Source organism: Alternaria incomplexa, assembly GCF_024043165.1.
Source record: "Alternaria incomplexa strain BMP 0042 chromosome Unknown scaffold_11, whole genome shotgun sequence".
Classification (NCBI taxonomy): domain Eukaryota; kingdom Fungi; phylum Ascomycota; class Dothideomycetes; order Pleosporales; family Pleosporaceae; genus Alternaria; species Alternaria incomplexa.
Window position 1 is genome coordinate 1,172,828 of NW_026249860.1, and position 20,059 is coordinate 1,192,886.

The 20,059-nt window shown below is 53.9% G+C and overlaps 5 protein-coding genes across 5 annotated transcripts; 1 reads left to right on the plus strand and 4 right to left on the minus strand.

Annotated features, from left to right (window-relative positions):
- Positions 1-3,338: 3,338 nt before the first annotated feature.
- On the minus strand, positions 3,339-6,125 carry J4E90_007794 (uncharacterized protein; the record flags this gene model as incomplete). Its single annotated transcript, XM_051437325.1, has 1 exon — positions 3,339-6,125. The coding sequence occupies one exon, from the start codon at positions 6,123-6,125 to the stop codon at positions 3,339-3,341; it is 2,787 nt and encodes a 928-aa protein (XP_051289071.1).
- A 726-nt stretch (positions 6,126-6,851) lies between these two features.
- On the minus strand, positions 6,852-7,529 carry J4E90_007795 (uncharacterized protein; the record flags this gene model as incomplete). Its single annotated transcript, XM_051437326.1, has 2 exons — positions 6,852-7,256; positions 7,323-7,529. The coding sequence occupies 2 exons, from the start codon at positions 7,527-7,529 to the stop codon at positions 6,852-6,854; spliced, it is 612 nt and encodes a 203-aa protein (XP_051289072.1).
- Positions 7,530-9,863: 2,334 nt separating this feature from the next.
- On the plus strand, positions 9,864-13,245 carry CEF3 (translation elongation factor EF-3; the record flags this gene model as incomplete). The annotated part of the gene is made up of 4 exons (XM_051437327.1): positions 9,864-10,048; positions 10,105-12,959; positions 13,024-13,060; positions 13,137-13,245. The coding sequence occupies 4 exons, from the start codon at positions 9,864-9,866 to the stop codon at positions 13,243-13,245; spliced, it is 3,186 nt and encodes a 1,061-aa protein (XP_051289073.1).
- A 3,306-nt stretch (positions 13,246-16,551) lies between these two features.
- On the minus strand, positions 16,552-17,571 carry J4E90_007797 (uncharacterized protein; the record flags this gene model as incomplete). Its single annotated transcript, XM_051437328.1, has 1 exon — positions 16,552-17,571. One exon carries the CDS (start codon positions 17,569-17,571, stop codon positions 16,552-16,554), a length of 1,020 nt encoding a protein of 339 aa, XP_051289074.1.
- A 964-nt stretch (positions 17,572-18,535) lies between these two features.
- Positions 18,536-19,866, minus strand: J4E90_007798 (uncharacterized protein; the record flags this gene model as incomplete). Its single annotated transcript, XM_051437329.1, has 3 exons — positions 18,536-19,281; positions 19,335-19,632; positions 19,684-19,866. 3 exons carry the CDS (start codon positions 19,864-19,866, stop codon positions 18,536-18,538), a joined length of 1,227 nt encoding a protein of 408 aa, XP_051289075.1.
- Between the last annotated feature and the right edge of the window lie 193 nt (positions 19,867-20,059).

Genomic DNA, 20,059 nt, shown 5'->3' on the forward strand with positions numbered 1-20,059 from the left:
GAGTATGGCGAGGTTGACGCATATGCCGGGCGTAGCAAGAGCATGGTGGGTGCCCAACGCGGCGGTGACCTTGACGATGATATACATGCGGCCCAGCAATCCAGTGAGCATCAGCAGCACGTCTACGGCCTCTAGGATGGACGACTGTCAGGGCGGCCATGAGCCTCTGGGGCCCGGGATATGGGCTCCAGTGCTCAGTGGACGACGAGTAGCTGCGATGACGGCAGATGGCTGCTCATGGCGGCCAATGCGCGGCAATGCTCAGCATGGCCCCATGTGAGGGTGGTGGTGATGGCATAGTGGCAGGAAGGGAGGGCATGTGTTGGAGTGTGGTGAGCAATGGGCTCCGTTGCCAGCGGTCAAGCGAAGATGCATCTATTCCTGGTGTGGCTTGCAGAACCTTAATTCGCCCGACCCCTGTCCATCCTGCGCATCGCCAGAAAAGCCACACTAAACAGCCTCAGGCAAGCCAGGCACCGCAAAGCTGCCTACGCCTCGCTTCGCGACTCTGCTGGCTCGACGGCGATGCGCCGGCGAAGGGATGTTGTTGTCCCACGCAGGCGCGTTGGGGTAGTCAACGGCATTGCCAGCGCCTTCTTCGTTAGCCATCGCTCCTGCCTCGGCCAGAGCGTCGTAGCTGCCTCGCTTTGTTTGCATCCCGCCGCATCGGGAAAAAAGCGACGACACCCGCCCGTCGCTCCTCCCGCGAGATGAGGCTGACTTGACCGCCACGGAGCCCCTCACTTCGACGGCACTTTCATCACGATCTATTCTCGCCTCGGGGCCATCGTTACGCTCTTAATCACTACGCGACTCGGCGCTGCAAATACCGTTACTACCGACGCGTCTGCCGACACCAACGCGACTGCCGAACGCGTTCAACGGACGCGACTCCCACATCTATCTCCATCCGGCGTTCACGCAGTGCCATTCCAGCGAACCATGGCCAGTGTGGCCTTGTAGTATTCTTAGAAAGCTGATGCCGTATCCTCAACGCGCTTGTCCCGAACGGATGCCTGCCGGGTCTCTCGTGGCTGTGTGTCAGCCGCCAGAAGCGGAGCATTAGCATCAGCGCTTCCGTGATAATATCACCCATCGAGCCATTATGCCGTCTCCATCATGGCCATCCGTTCGCCTTCTTTACCATAGCTCGTCAGGAGCGCAATGCGACATTCGGGTGTCTTCTGCAGGGGACCGCATTCCTCCCACCGTACCTTGGCAGACACCGGGACCCTGCTTCGTGCTGCCATTGCCTCCAAAGTACCGACATTCCTCTGACTTTGGGCTGCACTGATCATCTTACGATAGCCCCACTTACTGCCAATCTACAAATCTATCAATCACGGCGACTCCACGGCTTCCAGCGTCCTTTTCTCCCTACCACCACCCCGATGTCAGCTACGCAGAGCTGCCAGTAAGACGCCCGCAAATATACCTGGTTTAGGTGTAGCTCCGTAGTAGCCAAGCCTGCAAATCACTCTCTTTACCATCGTGTCTGTTCACAGTCGTGATTATCGGAAATGGATCAGCATGCACGCTGCAACGCGACGCGTTTGCCGTCACCGTGGCTTGGAGGCAATTTATCTGGTGTGACCGGCCTACAACGCCGTTCGATACGCCATTGTATTACCATACTTGCGCATGAGCGACTTGAAATTGCTGGTCTAGCCATTATAAGAGTTGGAAAACGTACCATGGCTTGAACACTCTCTTGCGACTAGGATGATATCCTCCACGAGGATGCTTGCCACGGTGCTGGGTCTTTGCCTCTGTCATCTGAAACGCGCTTACGGGTGATGGTCGTACAATATGAGAGGCATGCAGTCAGCCGCCTCAGTGTAGTGGACCCAATACAGAGACTGCCTGGGTATCCCAACGCTTGGAGAAATCCCAGGACGCCGTCCACCACTCAATCTCGGACGAATTGCCAACGATCTCGAGATGAACTGCTTAACAACACACCGTCGTCGATCGCAACGAAGGCGAACATGTGTAACCTTGCAACGGGTCTTGTACGCGAGCAGATCTCGGGCTATTGACCACTGGTCTGGTTGCACGAACTAAGCACAAGACTCTCGGACGTCGCACTCACTACACCATAAAAGAGATGACCCGCTTTAGCTAATCCCCATGGTGGCTACTCCGAAAGCGTTCGGGTGGATCTCTTGCGCGAACGCATCATGGATCTCATTTTATCAACAATGCACCTGCTGCATCGTTGCTACTTGCCACGCATTTAATCGCCACGCACTTCAGTGAACTCCAGAATTGGCCATTAACTTATGGATTTTACATTACCCTTCACGACATAAGGAGCATTCGACCAACACCTCGGTACCGAGCCGAAATAGAGTTTATGCAACTATCCAAGATGAGCATGGCCACTCTGACCACGATACATCTCCTTCATATTCACAGGCTCGGTCAGCAGCCGAAGTTCCGCGGCGGAATCGATTCGCAAAGCACACCCTTATGAACCCGGTTGTCGGGTCTGTTCTTACTTTCTCATCACACCAAACCTTCTCAGTCGCCACAGCAAGGGGCGAGACAACCCGGATACCAGGTCTGGCCGCCGGAAGAGCGGGTGTGGGGAAAGAGTTCAGCTTTGATCATGCACCTAGACGGGTAGCTTGCATCGCACGGACTAAGAGGGTAGTCGGTCTTGGGCAGCAGTCTTTGCTGACACGGTAGGGACTACCGACAGCGCAGAGTGTGGTACAAACCACGGCGCGCTACTTCCCCAGGAACTTTGTCCGAGCTTGCCGCTGGGGAGCAGATGCACTTTGGAGGCATCTCCGCTGCGAGACATTGCTTTTCGCTCTAACGATTGGTGTGCAACGTCTTCAAAGGCTATGTCTCGCGTCCTCATTCACCCCCTGAGTGTCTCAGCCATCTGATAGGTGCATTAACACTTCATGGCTCGAGGGGCAGTAATCGCCTAGTGGGGACACATCACCGCGGAAGCGCCATTGGTTGGTGCTTGGATATTCAGTACTATCGATGTCGTCGACGATCCATCACTTTTCCAAAACCCTTTGGTTCTTCTTTGGTTTCTCATGACGAAGCTAACTGTCTAACATCCCATGAACGAAGACGACATCATAGATACCACGAAAGACTTGAGTGAAGCAGCTCCTGGTAAGGCTTAAATGCCACTATCGCCTCATAACACCATGGCGTCAATGAAAAGCGTACCTGCACATGCTTCAATATCTTCTCTTCAGCAACAGTAGCATAGCACCACACTTGTAGACAATCTCAATAGAAAACCAAGCTTTTATACCTCCCTAGTCAACAATTCTTATCCACAAGAAATCTCCACAGCACCACCAACCCATCTACTCCCTCCCCTTCAACTCCTCCAACCTCTCCACCAACCTCTCCCACCCAGCACTATCCTCCCAGTTCTCCTTGCCCTTCCCCATAACACTCCTAACCGCACTCCTACTCTTAAACTTCCAATCCTTCGCCACCAACTCCCCACTGCCACCTGCCAACCCCTCAGTCCGCTCCCTCGGCCCCAACGTCTCATACGCATCCACAAGATCAATCGTCATATCCACAACCGCATTCCACTCCGCCTCAGACCCCGACTCCCATTTCGGCTGGCTGGTCACGGCTCGCCACGCCTTCTCGTGGCATTCAAGTGCTGAACTCGGACGCTGCGTGTGCGTGTACAGTGTTGCGAGGATGAGCCAGAGTTTGGGGGAGACGGTGATGAGGGGCTTGATGTGTTTTTCCATGAGGTCGTTTACCATTCGCGGGAGACCGGGGCGCGTGATGTCGAAGCCGTCTTCGGCGGAGACTACGTGTTTGACGAGCATGTCGATGACTTCAGCGTCGACGCACTTTTCGCCTTCGGTCGAGCCGCGCAGTTCGCAGATGCGGCGTTGGGCTGTTACGACGTCGGCCCAGGAGGGCGGGTTGGTGGATGCGCTCACGGCGAGGACGTTGTTCCAGATGCGGTAGTTGTCGTGCTTGATTGTTGCGGCGCGCTTGAATGCTTTGAGGGCGTCGGTGCGTGGGTGGTTTGTTACGCGTGTTTCTTGGAGTTCGCCGTCGGCGTTTTCTTGGATTCTGGGCTTGAGGTGCAGGAGGGAGGCTGCGAGGTTGCTCCATGCTTCGGCGTCTTGGTCGTCGAGCTGCACGCAGCGGGAGAAGGCTTCGACGGCGTTCTTGAATTGGAGGAGTTCTAGGTAGGCGCATCCGAGTGCGAACCAGGCGGGGTGGTAGAGCGCGTTTATCTTTAGGGATAGTGCGTAGGCTTCTGCGGCCTTTTCGTAGTTGCGTGCTGAGATGTAGCGTTGACCGAGGGAACGTTGCGCGCGCGCGTATCGATGGCCGGATACATCCCAGGCCTTTTCGTACATGGAGAGATCGTTGTCGATGTCACCGAGGATGCAGTAGTAGCGCGGTGCTTCGGCCGGTGGTGGATCCCGCTCAGCACCCTCCCACTTCTCTTCATCCAAGTCTACGTTCTCGTCATCGCCATTGGTGGCGTGGAAAAGTTGTCGTCGGATCATCTTGCGCGCTCTCTCCTCCTTCTCGGTGGCAGCATAGCACAGCGCTGCTTCAGCCCACATCTCTAGTCTCTCGTAGATCTCGAGCGCGGATCGTAGACCGCCGAGGGCGACCCATCGTGCAGCGAGCTCAGACTCAAGCTCCCAGCGAGATGGAGAGCAGAGAGGGAAGACGTAACGGAGGCGTTCCTCAACGGATGCTGACTCACTCTCCTTGGCTTGCGGGAGGAAAGAAGTGATCTTCTCGCCTGTCTCAGCGTCGGTAGTAGCATCGCCTGAGGTTTCTGCAATAACTTGATCAACCAGCGCTTGAAGTTGAAGGAGACCACGCTCCATCGTGCGCGATTTGTATCCTTCGATACGACTCCTCACAAGAAGAGCCTGAGTATAGACTTGCCAGTTCGAACTTCCACCCTCTAGCACTCTTGTAGCGTACGGCTCTGTCTGTTCTCTTGTGAGACCATCTGCTGGGTTGGTGTTCTTGATGCTTTCGGCCAACGAAAGCATGATGACGGAGTCCAGCGGGTCGAGCAATGGCTGGTTTGATGGGTCCATGGATGTGAGTGATTCCGGTAGACTGGACTCATCCTTGATCTCCATGGATGCAGTGTTGTTGGTGAAAGAGATCGATTCCAGCAGGGTATCATCATTCAAGTCCAAAGCCTTTGGTTTTGAGCTCTCATCAGATGTGCCGTTAGTTTCCGATCCCGCACTTCGTGCAAGTACAATCAGCTGGCTGGTGTCCTTCTGTTGGAACTTTGTTCTCTTTCCCATCAGTCCAGTCAACGCAAACTCGAATTTCCGTTCGGACGTTGCCTGTTCAAGGTCCGCTTTAGCTTTCTTATCCAGACCATGATGCGTATGGATCGCCGCTCGCTCCAGGAGGAAGGTCGTATGCAAGTCCTTGATCTCCCCGTGCTTTCCGGAGTTCTGAATCAAGTCCTCTACTACCTTCAAGTCATCGTAAATAGCATCCTGTAGACTTGGCGCCGGCTCGCTGAGTAGCCTTTGATGCACAAAGTTCACTCTGAGACGCGCCCATGCCGAAACCGGGATGTTCTTTTGGATCGGGGGGCTGATGAGGATGGTGTGTGCAAGGCACAGCAGCTCGATGTTTGGTGTGAGCTTGTATACCGCAACACCATCTGCACCCAGCGATGCAATAAGATCCGCGCGCGTTTTGCTGAGAAGTTTCGCATCATCTGCGACGTCTTTTGACAACAGCGTCTCAGCAGACTTGAAGGGTAGAGGTGGTCCAGTGACATTCGATTGCAGGAATGCATGGAATGCCGCGATGGCGATCAGGAAGTAAACATGCTTCCGATATGCCGACGTTTCCTTTATCGGGGTAGACTCGTCCTCGTTCCCTTTCGACAAAAGCAGTCCTAGGCGATGGAAGATGTAGTCGCTCCAGAGAGAAAAGTCGCTCCTCTTAACGTCTTTGGTGGCTTCATTATCCTGATATCCCAGCATTAGTTGCGCTTCTGGTAGTTGTAGTACACCTAGGAAATCTCCCGATTTCGTCGATGTGATGGTCGTTTCGAGCACTGCCGCGAGTTCATCTGGTAATGAACTGCGGAAGAAGTCCAGGAAGACATCCGCCATGTTTATGCTGATTGGATTAACCTTTGAGGTGGAACCGTGTGGTGCAAGTTATCGTCGACGTTGTTACAGGAAGTTATAAACTTATTCCCACTAATTTTGCATCTTGATAGCGTGGTTGCGGGGCTGCTTTTGGAATTTGCGGCGATGAGTAAGAGTGGAGAAAAGGGCTGTCTGGTGGCACGCCTAACCACTTTGGGACAACAGGGTCTGATCCACATCTGCATGCAAGGCATACCAGCCTTTCAGGTCCATGGCAGGCATGCGCACAGTTGACTGTTGACTTCAACTTCATGTATGAGTAAAGCCGGTTCGGGCGCATCGATACAGTGGAACGAGCATTTGCATAGATGAGCACGAGTTTAGCTTTATGAATAGATCTTATTCGAGAGAACTATGACTACGACCTTGCCATCACAGCGTGCGCCCTGCATCTACTGAGCCAGAAACGCTCGAAATGCGCAACGTCTCTAGTCCGAGTCGCTGCTAGAACTGGAACTGCTCTTGCCGCCCCTGCTACGGCTCCTACTGTGGCTCTTGTGACTATGACTGTGGTGCGAGGACCCGTGGTGCGATCCGTGATGCGATCCATGATGCGAAGACCCGTGGTGTGAGCCGTGGTGCGAGCCATGCTCGGAGCTACCGTGCTTCTTGTGTTTCTTGTGCTTCTTCTCCTTCCTAGAGTCATGTTAGATGATGCCCGCCATAGCGCCCGGGTGCGTATTTGGCTTACTTATCAGGAATGAGGTTGGCGCCAACCGCCCCCAAAAGCGCTCCTCCAAGCGTGCCCAGCGCGCCGCCGCCGAGCTTGTTACCCACGAACGCGCCGCCTGCACCTCCCATCAGAGCTGAACCCAGGCCACGGTCGCCTTCGCCAGGGCCGCCGGGTGCGCCGGGTTGCCCATATGCCGGCGCACCATAGCCTTGCTGCGGGTCATGATGGCCCTGTTGTGGATGCGCTCCATACTGCTGGTTCGGGTCGTGGTAGCCTTGCTGCTGATGGCCCTGAGGGGGGTAGGGAGAAGTGCTGCGGTTCGGGTCGTAACTCTGTTGGTACTGGCCCTGGGGCGGGGCACCATAGCCGTGCTGGGGAGGCTGTCCGTAGGGGTCGTGCGACGGCGGGGGGTAGGAGCTCTACAGTGATGTGAGTAGCTGAAGCCTGGTGGATAGAATGCGCCGAGGTTGCGCAATGATACTGACCTGTCCTTGTGGGTAGGGGCTGTGATGTCCCTGGCCGTACTGATCGTGCGGCTGCTGTCCGTACGCCTGAGGTTGAGGAGGATAGCCCTGGTTATGCTCGCCGTAGCCGTGCTGCGGCTGTTGGGGCTGCTGGTATGCGCCGCCGTGGCTGTAGCCGTAGCCTTGATCGTGGCCTTGACCCTGACCGTAGTAATCCTGGCCTGACATGTTGTTCTTGGATGTAACGTGTATTGATGTCTAAGGAGAAAAGATGTACGAAGGCTCTGGGTAGAGATGTGGAAGGTGGTTGCGCCTACGGTGGGGGAGGGGCAGGTTGGCAGATGGTCAGGCCAGTGCGATTGCGGCATCACACGCACGCTTTAAGTGTGACTTGCCCTCGTATGGAGCTGACTGCGCGCGCCACATGTCTGCGAAGGCTGATTATACACAACGGGTTAGACGTGGGTCGCATTGCGGCTGAGCTGTGAGCGATTTGGTCGTGGATGTGGAGTCGGACATGACCGGAAATTTGACTGAAGCGCCAGCACTGACCACTCTGCCATCCTGGAGTTCGTCTGTGTAGCTGACATTACATTGACCGCAACAAACACTATTTAGTCCACCGCGATGCCTTCTATAATACTTGCCTGATATTGCTGTATGACTGCAGACGCATGTACATTGCTGAGATATCGTTGGATTTTTCTTTCCTATATCGCCCCGGTCACAACTTCGGCGCCATTTTAATGATCATGCAAAAGGTCTGCTGCCTGGGAACATCGATACGGGTGTCGTCAACAACGTTATAGGAAGAAGCTTCTCTAGTTTTTTGGAAATGACTGTATATGTGCGCTGTGGCTGTTCTTGACTCTGCCTGTAGCAGCTATTGACTACGCTATACTAAGGCTAATCCGATTAGATTTCGCAAATCGCTACTATTGTATACAAGGGAATAGCTAAACATGTCTACGGATTACACGGGAGTAAAGCACGCAAACCGAACAATCTAAGGCTAATGTAGGCTCCAGAGCGTTTACCTTTTCTCTTGTCTGAGGCGCTATCTTTGTCTGCATCGGATCCGGAGAGGCTCTGCATGCTTTTTTGGTGAGTGACGTGAATTGACTTATACGCGACTGCCCCGGGACAGACGACAGAGTGTATGCTCGCACAACGTGAATAAGTTTAAACCAACAGCACAAGGTGCCGTTGGCACAGATAACAATGCCATGAATGCGCAGACTTGAAGTTTGACGGATTGGTACAAGCGTACTGTAAGGAACTCGGGCACGTCGAAATCCGGGGTATCGATAAGAAGTGGGGGGTTGCGGAGCGCAATATGGTTGAGCGATGGTTCGCATACGGCTAACAATTCGACATCGTCAGGGTCCAACTCTTTCGTAGTTGTGTTCTGCATCCGTCACGGGCCGTCGTAAGGGTCATGTTAGTAATCCTATGAACAGGGAACATACACGGCGACACCAGGGCGGTCAAATTCGGTATGCCATGCGCTATACTGACAAGTAGTCTCGGAAGATTTTACCGTCTCTGATACTTCTGGCATAGTACGGCGTGGTGCCGGTGATGGCTCGGCGGTGGTCTACGCAGGGTGGCGAGGGTACCAGAAACGCTTGCTGTCTCGACTTCGGCAGAATCGGGGAGGTAGTAGTCTGGAGCCTCCGCTTGTGGCCGTAGCGCGACGACTTGGCAGGGCTGTACGAATAGTGGCCGGCAAGGCTACCCCATCAGTAAGAGAACGCCCGTAGATTGAGCTAGAAGTCGTATACTGTGGTGTTTTCAAAGGCCGCGGTGGAAGAATTGGCAGAATATGGGTTGTGAATGGCGTGGCTTGAGATGTGTGCTCTATTGTAAGGATGCTGACATGGCGGTCGGGCTGGATTAGTGCAGTCCCTGATCTTCAGCGCGCATTTCCTGCGGCTCCCAACCGTTGGCTGCATGTCGTTGGCTACGGTGTCTTGTTGAAGAAGGCGGTCAGCGCGCCTTACCCAAACTCGCCACACATAGATGGCCTTTTGCAACGTGGGCTGCAACATGGCTCCGGCGGCGGCAAAGCTGCTGCCCCTCTGTTGTGAAGAAACAGAAGTAGACACTTGCGGGGAGTGCTAGATAACTGGGGAAAATGCGGCGAGAAGGAAAATTTTGGCGTTGAATGGGATGCGAATTAGATCATAGGCAAATAATTGCGCAAGGCCTGGGCGGCGACGCTGGTGTCGGGTTCCTCAGCGCGATAAGATCTGGCCCGTGCGAAAAAATCTCAAAGCGAGTCCACCATCCCACCAAACAGCAAAGTGAATTTAAAGAGCCCGTCGAGCCTTCACAGCCGCCTCTCTCCACTCACACTCCCTTTCCCTTCTTTCTGTCGTTGTGCCCGGTAGCATAGAAAGGTTGCGAGTCAGATTCCTCGCGTTGATACCCCCCGGATAGATTCACTCTATCTTTTCGCGCCAAAAGTTTTTTAGGCCCCGCCAAAGTCCATATATAAGGACCACCCCACCTACTTTTTCCGCCCTCACTACACCTCCCCCCTCTACCTACACCGACAACATGGCGCCTGCTGCTTCGCATGATGCCAAGGACATCAAGTCCGAGAACTCCAAGTCGCTCAAGGCGCTTGAGGAGATGATGCAGAAGTTGACCGTGTCCAAGGCCCAGGACGAGATCAACGCCTCTGCTCAGGCCATCGCCACCTTCATCAACGGCGACATTGAGGAGGCTGACGCTCCCACCAAGTATGTTTGCACTCTGCCCCTCCCCCGCCACCGTGCAGTCTCTAACACACACCCAGGGCTGTCCAGGTGCTTAAGAAGCAACTCGCCAGCAAGAAGGATGCCGTCGCCCGTGAGCGCGCTCTCGATGCCATCCGTGCTATCGCCCAGCACTCGCACGTCTCCGCCTCGGTCGAGCCCTACCTCGTCTCCCTCCTGCCGGACGTGCTGGCCGCGGTCGGTGACAAGATGAGCGGCGTCAAGGTCGCTGCTCAGACCGCCGCCGAGTCCATCGTCATGGCCGCCAACCCCAACGCCGTCAAGGCCATCATCCCCCACATCATCAACTCGCTCGAGAACGCACAAAAGTGGCCCGAGAAGATGACCGACCTGAAGTGCATTGAGGCCCTCACCAAGAGCGCCCCCGCACAGATGGCTTTCCGTGTCCCCGACCTGATTCCCGTCATCTCGGGAGCCATGTGGGACACCAAGCCTGAGGTCAAGAAGGCTGCCTACGGCACCATGGAGACTCTCTGCTCCTTGATCTCCAACAAGGATATCGAGCGCTTCATTCCCGAGCTCATCAAGTGTATCGCTAAGCCTGAGAACGTCCCCGAGACCGTTCACTTGCTCGGTGCCACCACTTTCGTCACTGATGTCCACGAGCCCACCCTCGCCATCATGGTTCCCCTGCTTGAGCGTGGTCTCGTCGAGCGCGAGACTGCCATCAAGCGTAAGTCTGCCGTCATTATCGACAACATGTGCAAGCTTGTCGAGGACCCCCAGATTGTCGCCGCTTTCTTGCCCCGTCTCATGCCCGCGCTTGAGAAGAACCACGACAACTTGGCTGACCCCGAGGCCCGTGAGAAGACCCGCCAGGGTCTTGACACCCTCATCCGTGTCGGTCACGTCGAGAACGGCAAGATCCCTGAGATCGAGAAGTCTGGTGACATCTCCACCATTGCCAACCACCTCAAGGCCGCTATCCCCTCCAGCATCAAGATCGATGACCGCTTCACCCCTGTCGTCAACTACGTTGGTGCCATTGGTGGTCAGCTGATCGACGAGAAGGACTACGAACCTCTCAACTGGCAGGCTAACGCCGGTCCTTTCGTTGCCGTCCTTGTCGGTGACGAGAAGGCCAAGGAGGTTACTGAGGAGACCCGCAAGCGATCTCTCCCCGGTGCCGCCGCTGAGCGCGCCGTCGAGCCCGATGAGGAGGAGGGCGAGGATCTCTGCAACTGCACATTCAACTTGGCCTACGGTGCTAAGATCCTGCTCAACCAGACTCATCTCCGTCTTAAGCGTGGTCAGCGTTACGGTCTTCTCGGACCCAACGGTTCCGGAAAGACCACCCTCATGCGCGCTATCAACAACGAGCAGGTCGAGGGTTTCCCCAAGCAGAACGAGGTCAAGACCGTCTACGTCGAGCACGACTTGGACTCTGCTGACACTGAGATGACCGTTCTTGAGTGGACCATGGGTAAGCTCAAGTCCGTTGGTGTTGAGACCCCTGAGTCAGAGGTCAAGACTACCCTCAACGAGTTCGGTTTCACCGACGCCATGTACAACGGTACCATCGGTGCTCTCTCCGGTGGATGGAAGATGAAGCTCGCGCTTGCCCGTGCTGTCTTCGAGAAGCCCGACATCCTGCTGCTCGACGAGCCCACCAACCACTTGGACGTCAAGAACGTCAAGTGGCTCGAGGACTACCTCACCAGCTCCCCTTGCACATCCATTGTCATCTCCCACGACAGCAAGTTCTTGAACAACGTCATCCAGCACGTCATCCACTACGAGCGCTTCAAGCTTAAGCGCTACCGTGGTAACCTTGACGACTTCGTCAAGCGTGTGCCCTCTGCCAAGTCCTACCACGAGCTTGCTGCCTCCGACATGGAGTTCAAGTTCCCCGAGCCCGGTTTCCTTGAGGGTGTCAAGACCAAGGCCAAGGCCATTCTCCGTGCCACCAACATGAGCTTCCAGTACGAGGGTACCTCCAAGCCCCAGATTGAGGACATTACCTTCCAATGTTCACTCGGATCCCGTATTGCCGTCATTGGTCCCAACGGTGCCGGAAAGTCTACCCTTGTCAATGTCTTGACTGGTGAGCTTGTCCCTACCAAGGGTGAGATCTACCACCACGAGAACATCCGTATTGCCTACATCAAGCAGCACGCTTTCGCCCATATCGACCACCACCTCGACAAGACTCCTTCCGAGTACATCCAATGGCGTTTCCAGACTGGTGAGGACCGTGAGACCATGGACCGTGCCAACAAGATCGTCACCGAGGAGGACGAGAAGGCCATGGACAAGATCTACAAGATCGAGGGCACCGAGCGTCGCGTCATCGGCATCAACTCCCGCAGGAAGTTCAAGAACTCTTACGAATACGAGTGTTCGTTCGCTCTCGGAGAGAACGTCGGCATGAAGAACGAGCGCTGGACACCCATGATGTCTGCTGACAACGCCTGGATTCCTCGTTCTGAGATCATGGCTTCCCACGCCAAGATGGTCGCCGAGGTTGACCAGAAGGAGGCTCTTGCCAGCGGTCAGTTCCGTCCCCTTGTCCGCAAGGAGATTGAGGCCCACTGCGCCAACTTCGGTCTCGACGCTGAGCTTGTTTCTCACTCCCGTATGCGTGGTCTCTCCGGAGGTCAGCGTGTCAAGGTCGTCCTGTCTGCCTGCTCATGGCAGCGTCCTCACTTGATCGTCCTCGACGAGCCTACTAACTACTTGGACCGTGACTCTCTTGGTGCTCTTTCCAAGGCCATCAAGACCTTCGAGGGTGGTGTCATCATCATTACTCACTCCGCCGAGTTCACTGCCAACCTTACTGAGGAAGTCTGGGCTGTCATGGACGGTCGCATGACTCCTTCCGGTCACAACTGGGTGCAAGGTCAGGGTGCCGGACCCCGTCTTGCCAAGGACGATGGTGAAGAAGAGGAGAAGGTAAGCACCCACAACCAAACTATATTGATCAAGACATGTACTAACAGCCCTTCCGTTCGACGCCATGGGAAACAAGATTGCGAGGTGCGTTACGTGTCGACGTTTGGGAGCATCCCGCCGTCGCCCCGATGATTTTGGACCAAAAACTGACTTTTTACAGCCAAAAGAAGAAGGCCAAGCTCACCTCCTCCGAGATGCGCAAGAAGAAGAAGGACCGCATGGCCCGCCGCAAGCGTGGCGAGGAGGTCTTCTCCGACGAGGACGAGTAAACGCATCGCCGCCCTTTTCGAAAAGTTTCCTTCCTTCGGTTTTGGTTTACGGCAGGAGAGTTCATGGGTTGCATGACAGGCTGAAACGATATCAGTCTATGAGTAATGTGTTCATGGTCGGCGTCACGGTACAAAACTTGCATGGTTGCTCTTCATCTGATTCCATCTCGTACAAGATAGAGAATAGATTCCCCCAACACTTCATCATTTTCGCCTTGATTGATTCGTGACTTTGCATGTGGCTATGACTATCCATCGTTATCATGATCATCATCATCTGTCCAGCTCCGAACGAATTAGAGATACCTAATCCTCACATGGAAATATCGACGATGTCTTCCACAGCGGCTTCACATACTCACACGTAACTACCTCATCCGTTATTTGGTAGTAGTAGCTCTGATATGTTTGCGGCAGTGGCGGCGACCCATGCTTAGTCATTCCCATCAAAGGCATGCTTTCTACCAACTATGTGACAAATCGATCGCCAACTACAAGCTTTTGATTAAACCAAGTCACGCCGTTTCGAAGACACGACATGCTAACATGATATCCAAACTGAATGCAATGCTAATCGAGAGCAGAAGTAATCAACGCCCAGGTTGAAGAAGACGAATGCATATTGACATTGAAGAGTGAGGCCTCTCTCATATATATACGCCTGGGCGCATCACCAAAAACCTTTACTATCATTGATGTCATTCGAGGCTACCAGGCGGGGTATCAGATGGGACTTGATCTTGATGCGAGTACCTTCTGGGTGTACTATCAAAAGTCTGTATGTTGTCGACGATGCTGTACATGCACATCGGCGCGTTGGAGTAGCACATAAAGGTTGCTAAGACGGGCCTTGGGCTCAAGGGTCTGATCAATCGCATCCGCGCTCTACTCGCGGAATTTACACTTTGATATCTTCGAGGTTGTGACTTAGTTTAGGCTGGATCTGGCTTGTCCCAATCTTCGTTCTGCTTTCGCACACTGTGCTCGATCCGTGCATGTGGAGTATGAGGCTTTGAACACTCGAGATAGGTCTTTCACCACGCACTGTTTAGTCTTGACACAGCTGGAAGGCTTAGCTTTAGAGATGTTTACTTGGCATGAAAGATATGTAGTCGACAGCCAAGCGAGTGACCCATTCGAAGAGGGTAGTTACAAACGATGCATTAGATAAGATCTGAACGCAAGATGTGATTACGCTTCCAGATTACAATATCAGATTACACATCCCACACCAAATACACAAGAATGCTCTTCTTACACCTGGCATTCCACAGGGTACCAGACATACTGTCCATTTTCTCTAGGTGTAAAAGCATTCTCAAATGTTGGGCCGGGGTATCCGAGTGCGAGTGTGCAGATACTGCTTATGGTGTTGATGCCATAGACACGGCAAGTACGGCCGGCGAGATTGTAATTCTGACACTTGGTCCTGCAAGAGGCCGGGGTCTGCTGACCAGCGTTGGTGTAGGTTATTCCCCCCTTTAGGAAACCGTTAACGCCGCAAGTAGGTTGTGGTTCAGGTATCGGGGTAGGTGTGGGGGTGGGAGTAGGCGTAGGTGTAGGGGTGGGGGTTGAAGTCGAAGTACTGGTCTCGGTCGAGGTTGAGGTACTGGACGAAACCGAGGTAGAGCTGACCATAACATCTGTGCTAGTGGGAGGGGTGACAGTTGTCGTTTCAACAGTGGAGGAAGGTGATGCTGAACTGCTCGGCTGCACGGTATTGGAGACAACGTAGACAGCTTTCTATGATCAGCAAATATTCCATAACTCAGCTCGGTTCACATACCATCAACACCGTCATTCGTAGAACCACCGTTCTTTGTGTTTTTGAGATAGCAAGTACCAGCACCCTTGCCACCAACGAAAGAAGCGGCCACGCACTGCGCATCGCCTGCGCAAGCTTTTGTGCAAGCCTCAAGATTTGCTGCGTACTGGTTGGCGAAATCACCTCCGTAGAAATCAACTCCGCAACTAAGTGTCAGAGTGCGCGAGCCATCAGTGTAAGAGCAGCCGTTGTTTTCCGGGCAGGTAAAACTGGCAGGGCACACTTGGGGGGCATCCGGCGCTGGAATAGGCGTTGTCGAGGTATCTCTGGAGATGACAGCTACTCCGACCACGTTGGCACCAACGACTGGGTTAGTTGAAAGTCGACTGAAAAGCCTCTGAGAGATGCCATACTTGGACTGAGCCGCATTGAGTGTGCTTTTGAGGTAGCAGTTACCATCCACGTAGCTTGCAGCATTGCATCCCTTGGTTGTGGAGCATGCTCGAATGCAGCTTGCCAGGGATGATGTCTAAGAAACGATGAGCGCTGAGTTCGAGACGGCTCACTGTAGGTTGAATGCTTGCCTGTGCCAATTGCAAATCGCCGCCATAGTAGTCAGTCGCGCAGCTGACTTGAAGAGTGGCTCCATTTAAGGTGAGCGAGCATTGGTCGTCCTGGGGACAGGTGGGTGATGACGGGCAGGTTGACGAGGTGGCTCGCAATGCAAGCGCAATTGCGCGAAGGGCAGGTGCCATCTTGAAGTGTATTTATCAAGAGAATAGAAAGCGAGTCTGGTTGATCAGAAAAGCAGCGCGCTTAACAGCTTTATACACGATCACTGTCACTTCTCACGGTCTGGACGCGAGCGAAAAGTGCCCAGCGAGGATGCAATGTGCCCATCAACAATGATGGAGTACGCCTCCGTCTCGACAGGGCCTGGCCTTGGTCCGGGCTGGTCATGGAGGTGGAACTCGAATGCGCCCATCAAAAGTCTTCGAGAACTTCAGCTTCGAATATTCAGCCTCATGATACCTTTTAGGTCTGAGGCTTAATGCTCTTCCCAAAGAAGCATCGGCAATGCGCCGCATCGTGTGTATTAGGCTAGCGCTAAGAGCGGGAGGTAGAATCTGGGGTTAGTCCAGGGGATCGGCTGCAGCCCAGACCGAGGTCGAGGCTAGAGATGTAGACCACGGACACAAAGACGAACCTAGATAGAGTGCTGAAGTTTCTAGCTTGATGAATCTGGATTTGCGGGATGCGGAGTCGCCGATGAAACTTCGTTGTTCTTCGGCTTGCGCAGGAGTCGGGCATTACGAAGGAACTCGTTTGCTCTTGGACACCCATGCCCCACGCCAGATTTAGGTGTTAATACAAACGAACTTCTTCATAAACTCGCGTGCCATATACTAGGACGATACAGGTGGAAGTCACTTGATCAGAACAAAGATGACGCGACGCGTAAGAAAGAAACGGATAACGCTGAATTCTCCAAACTGGGTATCGAACCACCAAAACTCATCCCTTCACACTTCACATCTCCCTCAGAACACCGCCACAGCATTAGGCAAACTCCCCACACCCCCCGGCACATCAACCGGTTTGCTCACAACCAAAAACTCCCACCTCCCCCTCTCCTTGCACATCTTCCCCAGCCCCTCCAGATCCCACAGCTCGCCAATCGGCATCCCCCACATACTCAGCATACACGCGTGCAAGCTCCCCTCAAAGCTTTCCGGCGGCCAAGCCTCGAAATTCGCATTGTCAGTCGCAGCAGCCGCGAAGTAGTTGTCGTAAAGAAAGTCTTTCATGGCGTCGTCGGCGGCGAGACCGGCGTAGAAATGTTGGTCGTGGGGGAGGGTGCTGCGGGAGGATTTCTCAGAGGGGGAGAGGGAGAGGTAGGTTGAGAGCCAGCCGGTGCGGATGAGGAGGATGTCGCCGGTGTGGAAGGATGTGCCTTGAGACTCTGCGCAGGCAAGGAGGTCAGAGGCTGTAATGCCATGGTTGGTAAAAGTGTCGTATTGCTTCCCCGTTTTCTGGGACCAAGAGTAAACGTCAAGGAGGATACCCCGGCCAATGATACCCTTTTTGGCCCAGGCGTCGATACCGAGTTTACGTGAGCGCTCAGGTGCTGCGTCGCCGTCTTCGCCGTCGTCGTCTACATCCGCCATGATTTCATCGGAGAGAACGCCATTGTAGTGGCATTCATATTTTGGATGTGCGAAGTGGCGGAAACCGTCCCATTGCGAACTGCTCTGCGTGTTGAATGCTAGTTCATCGTCGAAGGCGCCTGGGGCAATGGTTTTGATGCGGTGTTTTAGGCCTTTTCTTCCGAAGAAGGCTGGGCTGGGGACGTTCAAGGGGAGGTCTAGTGAGACTGATTCTCCTGTTTTGACATTCTCTTGCGTGGCTTTTACTATTCGCTCTGGGGTGAGGAGGTTCAAGCGACCGAGTTCATCGTGGCCGCCCCAGAACCAGGCGTTGTCTTTTGGGGTGCCGGCGATGTGTGGTAGGGCTGAGCGTTTGGGGAAGGTTGATGCGTCGCCGTTGGGATTTAGCCTCATTGTGGATGGACTATTGGTAGCGAAATCAGTTCTTGGGGATGGTGATCTTGTGTTAGGGACTGCTTTAGATGGACATAGTCGTTTTTGGAGATGGCGGTCAATGTATTACAAGTGACGTCAAGTAATCGTCGTGCAAGCATGCTCGCGTATCCCAGCGCGCCCCACCCTAGTCTTTGACCATATTGAGTGCTTGATAAAAGCTTGGGTTAACTCTTGTGAGCGCCACGACACTGGGCTACGATCGCGATGGTGTGTCGGGTGTTGTTGGTATAGCGATCGTGTTCCTCGCGTCACTCAGCCTTGTTGTCACCAACGGGATGACCAACGCGACGTAGAAGGTTTTTGCTATATAAATACTCGCATCACCTCTTCCTTTGTCTTATCACATATGAGATAATAACCATGTCTGAATTTACACTAAACCGCCTCCCTGCTCATGAGTCCTCTTACGAGCAGCAGCGCTCATTAATCGAGGGTCGCAAGAAACGATATGCTGACTCCGTAGCCAAAGGCCGCAGTGCAGTACTGGAGATAGAGAAGAAACTTCACACTACCCAGGACAAGAAGATGAAATCGGAGCTCATGAGCAGGAGGAAGAAGCTTGAAGCGGCAATTCAGAAATTGGAGAGTTCAAAGAAGGAGATCAGAGCGAATATGGTGGCGCAATTGCAGGAGGAAGTGACGGACATGTGTGAGGATGGGTTGAGAGAGCTGAACGAAGCTATTGACCGAGCGATGCCTTTTAGTGGCGAGGGAAGCAATGCTTGAAAACTTCAGATACCATGAGTGTAAATGTCTTGATAAACCACCATTCTATCGCTTCAAAACGTCGCTATACTCGCAGCGACACATATATTTACAAGTAAACGCCGCTGAATGCATCTATAACCTTGCATATCCGTCCCATCATGCTGTTCCTTCTCCCCCATCCCTTCCTTTATTCTTACAAATCGTACAAATACGTTTACACATCTCCGCCGCCAGACAGCGGATGTTGCTCGAAATACCGTAGTAGCGTTTGGTACAATACCAACATTGTACCCGACTGCACACTTGTCCAGACAGCGCGTGGTCCAACACCTCTGAACCACCCGGCTATTCCTTCTGTCTTGTATATTATCCTTAGGCCGGTCATGACGGAGGATGTGTCGAGGGTTGCGGCGCCGTGGGCTTTGAGGGTTGTGGAGGGGGAGGATGTGGATATTGGTCTACTTTGCGTCGGTTTTGGCTTAGTTGTTTGAGAGGAAGTGGAGTGTTTTGAGGTCGCGGCGGGCGAGAGTGGTGCTTTGGGTGCGGGTGGAGAGGCGGGAGACGGGCCGTTGTGTTGGGTTTGGATGCGCGTCTTGACTACATCGAGGGGGGTTGTTATGACACCGGCCATGCCGCCTGCAGTTGCTGCGGTTGCGATTTCTAGTGGTAATCCGATGTTGTTTGAGCCCATGTACTTCTTGGCCCAGTCCCGCTCTTCTTCGTAAAAGGCAAATTGTAGTGCTGAGAAGGGGAGGTCGCGCCAGAGCGTGGCCTTATAGCCGTGGAAGAGGGCGCTGTAGCCTTCCACCCTGGCTATTGTTCGCGCGGCGTCGATGGTCCCGCGGTAGTTGTAGCCTGAGTTGAAGTAGGGGTTGTTGTAGCGGCCTTGTAATTGAAGGCGAGTCTTGAGGACTTCAGAGGGGACGTATGCGGGGGCAGCAGCGAGATCAGCGAGCAGACCTAGATGTTTGTCAGTACATGGCGGGGCTGTATTGATCTGTAGGGAGGTGTACCGGCTGAGAAGTATGCGACCGAGGGCGCAATCCCATAGTCAATCATGGTCCGCTTGGTCCACTCGTATGCTCCAAAGAAGCACACAGTGCCCGAGAACGATCCGAGAAACGCTGGCTTCACTCCTCCGTACAATCCTTTCCGGAAGCCTTCTTGCCGCCATATGGTGTAGTATGTGTTGCCCATGGATGTGTACTTGGGTGGCATGTGCGGGTCGCCCTGTTGTCGCGTCTTGACCGTATCCAGCGAATGCATCAACATGTCACCTGTGGTGCCTCCTATTCCTCCTGCCAGCATTGCCTGTTTGTGATCAATTGGCATCCCTCATCTCTGCAGACTAGGCATCCTCACATGTAGGTATGGCGGCCGCGCTGCTTCCTCGTCTACCTCGTCCTCCATAGCTCCCCGCTTGGTATCCTCCATGGGAAGTTCCACTGCGTATGCTGTGCTTGCGCCATGTCTCCGGCTACCGTCGGTCAGGTTGGTGGTAGAGTCTCCGTTTGTGAAGAAGTTGGCCACGCGGGCAAGTACCATGAGCGCTTCGATGGCAGCGGTGCACTGGGACTGAATCTGTGGGTGTTGTAGTGAAGGAAGTCGAGTATAGAGAAGTTTGATATGTGCAAGGGTATCTTCAAAGAGTGACGTTGCTGCCGCTGCGGCCGTGCGATGATGTTGCGTCTGGAAAATTTCGGCCAAGACCGGAGCTGCGCAGCCACATCCCTGCAAG